Source organism: Glycine max, chromosome 17 (assembly GCF_000004515.6).
Source record: "Glycine max cultivar Williams 82 chromosome 17, Glycine_max_v4.0, whole genome shotgun sequence".
Lineage (NCBI taxonomy): Eukaryota > Viridiplantae > Streptophyta > Magnoliopsida > Fabales > Fabaceae > Glycine > Glycine max.
This window is the reverse complement of record NC_038253.2, coordinates 40,910,886-40,921,877: the sequence shown is the minus strand read 5'-3', so window position 1 is coordinate 40,921,877 and position 10,992 is coordinate 40,910,886. Positions and strand designations below refer to the sequence as shown.

Here is a 10,992-nt window from a genome sequence, read left to right as displayed (position 1 = left end):
TATGTAACATTATTTTAATTAAAAACATTGAATGGACAATTAGCACCCTATGAACAATTGAATGCACTCTTAAAAAACAATTCAACACACCCTTTTGGGCAATTATATAATCTTTTTCGGATTAGTACAAATTAAATAAGGAATAGACGGTTCCTATTTTCCATTATTTTATTGTAACGCGTGTATGACAAAGACAATTCACGAGTGTAGAAAGTCAATATATTCTCTATTTCCATCTTTCCTGTTTTACTTTACTTAACGATTAAGTTTTTCTTTTTAATGATTATATGTATATACATTGACTTTTGTTATTTATATTAATTAATGAGTTTCCTTATTTCTCACTCTGCAATAAATAATTAAAAATATAATAAGAAAACATTTAATTGGTATCATAAAATTACAATTAAAATAGACAAAACAAATTCAACTACTATATAAGAAGCCTCGACTTTGGACTTGAGTTTTTATTGTATATCATTTACAATTTCAATCTCTCTCTCTCTCTGTCTCTCTCTCTCTAGACTTAGATTTTGTGAATGGCTGAAGTGGAAGAGGGACAGGTCATCGGCGTCCACACCGTTGATGAGTGGAAGCTGCAACTCCAGAATGCAAAAGACTCCAAAAAACTGGTTAGTAACAAAACTTCTTCTTTTGCTTTTTGCACCTTCCTAGTTTGAAGTTTCTCTTCTTTCCAACTTTGTTTTCCTGAGATGTCTTCATTTTTTTTGTCCCTTTATGTCTTTAATCCCTGTGGATTGCAAAACTTTCGAGTCCCTTGCCAGCAAATTATTAGATTGTCTGAGAAAAATGTGCTTCAGCCATTATTTTAATTTATAAAAAAAGTAATATTTTTTTATATAGTGAAATGTTAGTAGGGGAGATCGAATCTGTGAGCTTTTCACCTTTTCTTCTTCCATAACTATTCAATTCATTTTATATCTTCCAAACAAAATTCTTAGATCGATATGGTGTGCAACAGTTCTGCAAGTATAAACAGAGACTTGTGGGTTTTTACTTTTGAGGTGTAGTTGGCTAGTTGTTTTGCCTTTGCATTTTCACAATCCCAGTTCACAAGCCACAACTTTGTCTGGCATTGATTATTGATTTAAATATGCTTTAAACCTGGGTTGCTATAACTTTATTCGTTTTTGATCCTCATACAACTTTTTTAATTAGCTTATTTTTTTTAATAATTTTTAAAGTTTAAATATATTTTTTTATATTTATTTTATTTTTCATTCTTGATGTATTTTAGATAAAAAAAAATTGATTGTTTAAAACTTTTTTTATTGTTCAAAAGAACTATCTAACACACTTTAAGAATTAAAAATAAAACAAACATATTTTAGAAAGAATAAAAAAAATTAAGGACAAAAATGAAAAAGCTTTAAATTACAAGACCAAAAATGTATTCTAGCTTCTTTTTTTAAATAAGCATTTAGTAGAAATTTGGTATGGATCTGGTTATATTAAGCGAGTAATGATTAATATTATCAGATTGTATGTATATGTAATGTGATGTGATATTATAATGAATTTTTTTTTATCATCCTGTATTATAATTTTATAATTGATGCATGTGGACTCTCGTGATGTCTAAATAGATTATTTGTAGTAGTATAGTTATAATTTTGGTCTGAAAAACCTCTTTGCATAGTTGTGCCATCCAACTTTATGCTACCTACTTTCTCATCTTCTAATCATATTAAATAGAGAATTATACTATTTGTTTTATACTTAAAAAAAGGGCCGAGACACAGAAATGTGAGAATTTTTTTTATTCTTAAGAATCAAAGATAGGTACCGTAGCTCAACTAATTAAATTAGATCCGTTGGTAGAATGTGAGATTGGATGTACTAGAACTTTGCTGTATGAACAATATCTCTATTAATATTTACAAATTATATATGGTGTTATCTTGTTATCACCCCGTTTCCTTATTTATTTTAAACAAGACGACTTTCTTGAAAGAAAATGACATTACATTTGATTACTAGATTGTGGTGGATTTTACTGCTTCCTGGTGTGGTCCATGCCGTTTTATGGCCCCAGTTCTTGCAGAGATTGCAAAGAAAACTCCTGAATTGATCTTCCTCAAAGTGGATGTGGATGAAGTGAGGGTAAGCATATACTAAAATATAATGTGAATCAATCTATATACTATGTCATTATTTCATTTTGTTTTAATTAAATTTTACTAATAATTCTAGAATTGCATTGATGTTTTCAGCCTGTTGCTGAGGAATATTCCATTGAGGCCATGCCAACCTTCCTCTTCTTGAAAGATGGCGAGATCGTGGACAAGGTGGTTGGTGCTAGTAAGGATGACCTTCAAGCCACCATAGCCAAGCATGCATCTGCTGTTGCTGCTGCTTCTTCTTCTTGAAGTGAAGTATCATAATATGAAAGAAGACAAAGAATAATGCATTTTAATGTTTTCAAGTCAGTTTGGATGTTTTCTCTATGGACATTGAGTTGGCAGAACATCGAGTGATGTATAAAAATAAAATTGTTGCATTGTCTTTTTTTCGTATGATTAAATGGCAATTTAGCGACTAATTCGTATTAGCAAATTAATAGAATTTTATGAAAAACGTATAAGGCAACCACTAAAATGCATTACATGTATTGAGAATTTGAGATATACACATTACACAAGTGAATAAAAGCACACCTCTGAATTTTGTTATTTTCTCTTTTTAAGTACATACTATAAGAATAAATTAAAAAACAACTTGGCCACACCTTTTTTTTTGTATTATTCACGGTTCTCTATTTTTTATGCAATGAAGAATAATGTAGAATTGGAGATGAAGACATCAACGGTTGAACCAAGCATTAACTTATTCCCTCAACATTATGATCACCAATTTCTATACCATGGGCCCATTGCACGTTGCCCTGTCGATCACCATTTGACTGGCCATATTCACGTTTTTTCAGTTCTTTGAATCGGGTTCACTAGTTTGCTGGAGTATGTGTTGTCCTTTTTACTAGAGCTATTTTCCAAGGATTCCCACCCAATTCCTCAAATACTACTATCAAGTTCTTTGTTGGCCTTAACCATGATCTTGGCACATGATACCTACAAATTTCCAAACAGAAAAATGGGTAAGTCTATTCTTCCACTGTCCAATATTCACGGCAGGGACTTACATATAGGAGTTGTTTTGGACATATTCAACAGTGAGCATTTGTATAGGAAATGGCTGTCTCATTATCAGTACTCTTACATAGAATAGTGCTAATCACAACCAAAATAAAAATAAAAAGCATAACCCTGCACACTATTGTTTTACTCTATGCAAGATATTGATCTTGATTGAATACACTTTTCAGTGAATAAATACTTACAAGGGGAAAAAAAAGAAGCAAAATGAGTCAAACTTTTTTCGTTTAAGTTACAAACAACTTAGGTAACTCAGTGTTGTAGAAGTTTATTCAAACAAGGTATGTCTGGCACACCACATAAACACAATGGCTCTGCTATCTGGGTAGAGCTGTGTGTATGATTTTGTCACGTTATTAAATAAAATTTGGGTTTAAATATGTTTCTGATTTTTATGTTAGTATTTTTTTTTTCATTTGTGTAACTTTATTTTTTAAAATTTTAGTCCTTTTAAGTTGATGTTTTTCTAACTTCCGTTCTTGTAATTTTTTTTTTGTTTATTTTTAGTCCTAATAAATTTATGCTTTTTTAATTTTAATCTTTTTAAGATTTTAATTTTTCATTTATAGTCCCATAAATTTGCATTAACAAGATCACAATTAAAAAAATACAAACTCACAAGAATTAAAAATAAATAAAATACCTTACATATATATACTAAAATTAAAAAAACACAATCCATGAACAAAAATTAGAAAAAAAAAATTAAAAACACCAATTTATATGAAAAAATATATTTAAGAATAAAATTTTAGAAAGGATAAGAATGTAATGTTGAAGCTGAATAGAAAAGTAGTACCATCGTTGAGTAGGTTGTCCACAACCAAGTTGGCACTTGGCAGGCCGGTATGTACCAGCATAGTTGCAAGAACTACAAGAACCCTTTGCATAAACCATCCAGTATCTCCCTATGCTTTGTCCATTGATCCATACTTGACCCTTTCCCATGCTGCTCAGGTCCAAGGCCAATGGTTCAACTCCCTCAGGTGCATTGAAATATGCCTGAAGATTCCAACAATCATAAGCTTCTCAGTTCTCTCTAGAAGATGTTGTTATTATTATCACAAACCAGTAACAATTCTTCTTACCTTGTGCCATTTCAACTGTGACTGGCTTCGGACAGCTAGTGAGTCTTTCTCCCAGTCAACAGATGAGACCCCATTGGGAGCCACCAAATTCATAGCCTCTCCTCTTAGACCAATCTGAGTGACAAGAATTCAGATACCACAGTTAGAAAATATTTTCTCTTTATGTTTACTATAAGTTTATGTTTTTGATGTCTAATGAATATTTAATTATTGTGCTGGTTCCTTAATATATTTTTGTTTTGTGTTGAATCTCTAATAATATAACAATCTTATTTTTGGTCCTTCACATTTTTTTTAGTTCCGGATAAATTAGTGAATTTTGTAATTATTCTCTTATAATATTTTTTCATTTGTAATTAGTTGGAGTTAAAATAAAATTCGATAATTTATTAAGAAACAAATATAAAATTTATTAATTTATCATAGATTAAAACAAAATATCAAAGAACAAAATCAAAATTGTTGTTTTATTCTCAAAAGAAAACAAAAAATATTAGAAACAAATACAAAAATTAAATATTTACTTAGGATAAAAAACATATTTAAACTTTTAATAAATTGTATGTATACATCATAAGTTAGATTTGTGTGCATCAAACCTGGTATGACCACTTCTGCCAAGTCAAATCTTTTTGTCCATGATCAAGTCCATTAAGCAAAACTCCAGTGATCCCAGCCTTCCATGTTTCAAAATGGAATCCAACATTCTGGGGAAAAAGAAAAGAACAAAATCAGTCAAAGTTTGTGCAAACTGTCAAGCATAGATATTGAAACATTCAAGCAGTGCAAAGGGGGGTAATCAATTCCAAATTTGACTACTAAAGCAAGGTACTAACTGGTAATCCAACAGCTACACTAAGAAGTGCTATTTTATTAGTTCCAGCACGTAGGTTGGCAGGGCCATTAAATGTGCAACTTCTGTCTTTACTTGTCCCAAAAGCGGAGCCTGTAAATTAAAACAGTAAAAGGAAATAGGAATCTTATCATCTTAGTTGAACTTAGATTGCAAACATAACATAGGAACTACCAAATTTAACTACAAACCTGAAAATTGACCATTAATAAATACATGGACAGCATGGCCGGCAGAATGCACAGTAATGCTGGGCTTGTTCCTTCCTCTAAGAAAGGATTCTGATGAACTTATGTCAACACTGTGGCATGCAAACCAGAAAACAGTAAGATTTCAGCTGCTGAGAACTAAGAAAAGAGTAAGAATTTATGTCTTCCTTTATTTTTATGCAAATGACTCAAAAAGCTTCAAATTCATTGGATTGTTGTTGAAAACTGAAAATGTACATATCAAGTAACTTACCTGGTTATATACCATAGATAGTCACTAGTGTCTCTGGTAGTGCTGATCTGTTCTAATAGTCCAGAAGCTGTAATCTTGGAACTTTCGGCTAGCGAAGATACATCTTCATCATAGGTCTCCCATGATAACAACCTAGAATTGCTAGGTAACATTTGTATCTGTGAAGTTTGAAACCTCACCTACATGCATGAAGGCATAACAATCCAATCAATAAACTTGTTGCAAAGGGCAAAGATGATAAGAAACACTTGATGGAACAGCAATAGCTTCCATCATACTTAATTAAGATAGAACAAAAGGCCTCTTCAAATATTCTTACTCTTGCAGTGTTAAATACATCTGTTCTACAATCAGGGAGGATACTTATGGACCAAGGAGGCAAGTCATAGTTCCTGTTATTGAACTTCACTCTTGCTGCCGAATTCGAATGGTAGTTTGCTAGAAAAGCTGCACATGCTCCATTTTTCGAAGAGAACACATGAGCCTAGAAGATAACAAAGACATGGGTCATTGTTGTCACAACTAGACGAGGTTACTGCTTTACAATTTACATCAGAGGCAACTGACCTGCTCATACGTTCCTAATGATGTCACAGTGGGATCTGAAGAAACCAAAGCATGTTCACATTGCTTAATAGCTTTATGAAGGTCCTTCAAATGACCATATTTAGGTTCCCTGATCAAACCTGAACACAGTAATGCACTCAATTACAATTTGCTAATACAGATGAGGATAGAACACAGATTATGAGACAAAGCTATCTTTTTAACAGGTAAATCAAAACTCTGTGTCTGTGCATCTATACTTTCCTGAATAATTAAGGGAGTACTATTTCACCGGTTTGGTTGTCATTAGAACAAAAATGAACAGAATTTATAGCTGAGTAAAATACAATAAAATGTAATAGATAGATGCCAATTGCCAAGTGATTTTATGGTAATAATCAAAGAATCATCTCAGGATGTTTCGAAAGCATAGTTATCTGACCATATTCATCAATTGGAGCGTCATAGTCATAGCTTGTAGTAATGAATGGCCCTCCAGCTGATCGTCCAAAATTTGTTCCTCCATGGTACTATCATTTGTCATTAACACCATGTCCATGAGTAATACTTCTATTTACAAATTAAGGCAACGTATGTGTTGTTTAAATGAGAAACAAATCATTGAAGGAGACCAACCATGTAGTAATTGAAAAGTGAGCCACCCTTTTGAACGAAACGAGCAACTGCAAATGCTAGATCCTGAACGGGTCGCTGGTAAATTGGACCACCAAATTCTGTAAACCTATTGTCCAAAAGGGAATAGGAAGAAGAGAGAAGAAGATCAAAAGGGTAAAGAATTCAGATAACCATATCTAAAGTTTCACTTCACAACCAACTCAAGAAACAATACTATATAGCTTACCAGCCACTCCAAGACTCAGTCCAAAGGTTAGGCTTGTATGGTTTATTTGGAGAGAAATAATCACAATAAAATCCATTACATGTATTTATCTGTTGAGAAGAATTGGATAGACCCTTAATAACAATCTAATGATGATGAACTTAAAAGAAAGAGGAAAATACAATCATTGAAGTCATTCCCCACTAATAGTGTAACAAATGATGCTAATAATGAGTAAGGCAGCAAAGAACTTGAGATGGCTCACCACTGGATCTGGGGCATCATCTTGCTTGCACATCACCCAGGGGACACCTGTGCCCAATCCAACAGCCATCTTTGCCGCCCAATTTGTGTATGCATGACCATCAGCTCCCAATTGCCTGCTTTCTGGTCCATACTCATTCTCAATCTAGACATTTCAAACAAAAATGGACCCAAATTTAAGATTTTTATCTTCAAGTAATTTGTTAGCATGAATTTTGTGAGTACTAGATCCACTCCAGAAATATTTATCTTGAGACACGTGCGATAGTCACACTACACTGTCTTCAAAAACTTATTCGCGTGGTGTGGTAGTGCCCACTATTTAACATGTTCTTCCCAGTAATGATTGGAGTAACAGAATTGACAAGCTTTTCAATTACAAACCCAGGATCTTAAAATTTTTTTAAGAGAAAACAAGACAGAATTAACCTTAAGTAGTGATTTATTAGAATGAATTTTGTGAGTTTCCAGATCCACTCCAGGATTTTTTTTAACATCAAGATTTCACTTTTAGTGAGGAACTTATTCCCATGCAAAAAACTCTTTCAGCTATTATGCTCCTATGCTAAAAAAAAGGTGAAAGGAACTGCCTACCTGAGAAAGAATGATTGGACCACCCTGAGACTGAAATAGCTTTTCATTCTTCATCATCTGGACTATTTTCTGAGTGAAACCTTGCATTGCGGCCTAAAAGTAAAAAAAGTTAAAAATAAGTGTTTTTCTGGTTAAGACCATTCAAAACTTAAAATTATTTTTTTAAAATTAAGGTTCAACCTTAAAAGGGCCATTATCTGTTCTGAAGCTGATGCCAGGAACATAGTTCAACCAAACTGGAAATCCTCTACAGTTACACCATCAAACAATGTGATTAAGCATTGATACTAAGAAACCAAAGAAATCCACAAGGGAAAGTTGAAAGTGCATAGAGTACCCAAAGTTCCACTCAGCACACACATAAGGTCCAATGCGAAGATGGACATAGAGCCCCACCCTTTGCACTGTCTTGATGAACCGTACCAGATCGTACCTCCCTTCAAAATTGTACTGCAATCCAACACCACAAAAATAACACACAAACCAAAAAAAAACAGTGTGAGATGGTACTTGAGAATTTTGAAACTGAATTCAATGAAATGAAGATCCAGATTCCAGAGTGGTACATTGCCAGGAGATGGCTCATGAACATTCCAGAAAACATAAGTGTCAATGACATCAAGGCCTCCGTCTTTCGCCTTCCCAATTAGATCCTCCCACATCTACAACAACACACACATTTCAAACAAACAAGTAAAAAACACAACAATCAACAAACTTCAAACAAAAAAAGTTATCAATAATATACATACTTCAGGGGTGCTTCTGGGGTAGTGAATGGAGCCAGAGATGAGGATTCTCCTTTGGCCATTGATGATAATGGCCTTCCTATCATAGGTGACACTGCAATGGATCAACTCAGAACCAACAAACAGAACAGTGAAGACAAGTAACAGAAGCTTGGAAACTGAGTTGGTTTCCATAGCTTCTTGCTATGTTTATGTTTATCCCCTACAACTGAATGGAGGGAAAGTTTTGAAACTATATAAGACAGAGAGAGAGAGTGAGGTATGGGTTCTATTCTTGAATCTGATCTAAAACTGTGTACCTATGACCATTGTGCTTTTGTTCTGTGATTCTTTCTGCTAGTAAAGTGGTACCAACTGCTGCTACTTACTGAGTTCCACACATGTCAGGGAATTGTGTTCTATTTTATTACCATTTATAATTTATAATTTATAATTTATGTTTGTTTTGATATTTGGACTGTTTTTGCGTAGGTCTCAAGAGTTTGAGAACTACAAAAAGCTTGTTCTTTTTGCTTTTTTAATCAAAGCCTTATTTATTGCTTCAAGTCTTCAACTTTACAACAACGACATTTACAGCAACCAAGCTTTATTTAGTCAAAAAATAAGAAATTGATAGTGTTGCAATGAAGAAGATCATCATGCTGTCGGACCCCACTCATCATATTACACTTTGCTTTCAGTAAAAGAGTTAAACAGTTAGGAATTTCAAATTTAAAGTTTTTATTTTTATTTTTATGTATATACTATATAGGATAGGATAGTAGTAGTAAATGTGCAATATCATATCAACAAGAATTCAAGTAAAAAACAATTTACTAAATTGGAATTTTTTTACATTTATGATCCACACCAATACTATATATATTTTGTTAAGAGTTACATGACTTACATCATAAAAGGGTTATCAATTTTATTGTTGTATAAAATGAGCAATGTATAAATTACATTAAAAATTTAGATAACATTGAAATGTTTAATAAATTACTTCAATTAACATCATTATTCATAAAAAAGTAATTAAAACATTAGTATGTCTAGGTAATTTATTTGTTGAATTCAAATTTCTTGTAATTGCTTTTCTCACACATTTACATGGTTGGTAATTTGGAACTTACTGATAAAAATCAAACGACTAATAGTTTATTTTAATTAATTAATTATATTTAAAACATGTATTTGATATTTGAGGCATTCAATCTTCATCTAAGGTTCCGAATATGGTACTTACGTAAATGTGTGAAAAAGGCAACTACACTAAATCTACTTCGTCCATATGTGTCACGTCTATTTCTAACTTTCGTTTTCAGTTTTAATGGTTTATGAAATTATACACACTAGATTTCATTACAAACTTCGGTTTCAGCCCAACAAAAATATCTTTGTTGGTCGTAAAAATTGAGAGAAGGAACTAGATGAGAAAAAGAAAGTTGAGGGGTGAGGCTCAAACAGAAAAAAGAAAATAAAGGTTTATAACTAAAAGGAGTTAATTAAAAAGAAAAAACTAAATTAAAGTGCAACAAAATTGAGAATTAAAACTTTAAATAAGTCAAATAATTTTTGTACAAACACATGACATAATGTAAATTATTTTTATACACTAGGACACATGACAACATGCCAATTATTATCACATTAATGAAGTTACACAATATATTTATATTCATCAAGTCACATAAAAAATAAGTAAATTATTAATTTACACTTAGACATATAATTTCAGGTCAATTATTTTACATTTAAATAAAATAATACAATAATTATACTCATCAAGTAATCTCACAATATGTAAATGATTTTATACACTTGAACTCATATGACAATATGTATACACATTAATAAAGTGACACGATTGTATACATGAATTAAATTATATGACATCACATTTATTATATACATAAATGAAGTGATATAATAATTAAATTTATCAAACGACAGGACAGCATATTAATTATTTAATTTAAACTTACTATAATATATTAGTTATAATACATATTAATAAAATGATAAAATAGTTATATTTTTCAAGTCATATGACACTACATTTATTATATATTTAAATAATTACACTTGGAAAGTGAGGTAAGTAATAACACATACAAATTATTTTTATACACCAGGACACAAGGCAACGTATTTAAATTATCTGCATTTACGCAATTACGGTGATTCATTGCAGAGGATCCTATCCCTGACTAGGATGTATTTTTTTTTTCATTTTTAAAGTGTTGTGATATAGTCATATTCATATTATTTTGATAGTTCATGTGAAATGTCAAATACAAAAACCTAACAGTCGTGAATCTTACGTGTAAAAAATAACCATAATTTCAAATTAGTCATTTTTTTAATTTACACTTTTGATAAATTATTTTAAATTGTCTTATTTTTGTCTAAAATCAATCCATTTTTTTCCTGAACAAAT

General features: G+C 31.7%; 2 protein-coding genes across 2 annotated transcripts; one reads left to right on the top strand and one right to left on the bottom strand.

Moving 5' to 3' along the window:
* The first annotated feature begins 469 nt into the window (after positions 1–469).
* LOC100499871 (thioredoxin-like superfamily protein) lies at positions 470–2,692 on the top strand. The gene is made up of 3 exons (NM_001354775.1): positions 470–632; positions 2,002–2,124; positions 2,235–2,692. Exons 1-3 carry the CDS (start codon positions 540–542, stop codon positions 2,388–2,390), a joined length of 372 nt encoding a protein of 123 aa, NP_001341704.1. The 5' UTR covers positions 470–539; the 3' UTR covers positions 2,391–2,692.
* Positions 2,570–8,968, bottom strand: LOC100804103 (beta-galactosidase 5). The gene is made up of 18 exons (XM_014769912.3): positions 8,574–8,968; positions 8,388–8,483; positions 8,159–8,271; positions 8,002–8,068; positions 7,822–7,914; positions 7,229–7,372; positions 6,985–7,073; positions 6,759–6,864; positions 6,565–6,652; positions 6,144–6,262; positions 5,896–6,060; positions 5,577–5,755; positions 5,306–5,415; positions 5,098–5,207; positions 4,861–4,968; positions 4,262–4,375; positions 3,973–4,175; positions 2,570–3,089 (listed from the first exon to the last, which is right to left on the bottom strand). The coding sequence occupies exons 1-18, from the start codon at positions 8,742–8,744 to the stop codon at positions 2,966–2,968; spliced, it is 2,199 nt and encodes a 732-aa protein (XP_014625398.1). The 5' UTR covers positions 8,745–8,968; the 3' UTR covers positions 2,570–2,965.
* Between the last annotated feature and the right edge of the window lie 2,024 nt (positions 8,969–10,992).

Excerpts from the sequence above, each read along its gene's own strand:
- LOC100499871 (NM_001354775.1), top strand. The coding sequence starts at position 540 with ATGGCTGAAGTGGAAGAGGGACAGGTCATCGGCGTCCACACCGTTGAT. Across the intron at positions 633-2,001 it reads CAAAAGACTCCAAAAAACTG|ATTGTGGTGGATTTTACTGC; the intron begins GTTAGTAACAAA and ends TTTGATTACTAG. Across the intron at positions 2,125-2,234 it reads TGGATGTGGATGAAGTGAGG|CCTGTTGCTGAGGAATATTC; the intron begins GTAAGCATATAC and ends TGATGTTTTCAG.
- LOC100804103 (XM_014769912.3), bottom strand. The coding sequence starts at position 8,744 with ATGGAAACCAACTCAGTTTCCAAGCTTCTGTTACTTGTCTTCACTGTT. Across the intron at positions 8,069-8,158 it reads TGTGCTGAGTGGAACTTTGG|AGGATTTCCAGTTTGGTTGA; the intron begins GTACTCTATGCA and ends GTGTAACTGTAG. Across the intron at positions 3,090-3,972 it reads GGACAACCTACTCAACGATG|GTATCATGTGCCAAGATCAT; the intron begins GTACTACTTTTC and ends GGAAATTTGTAG.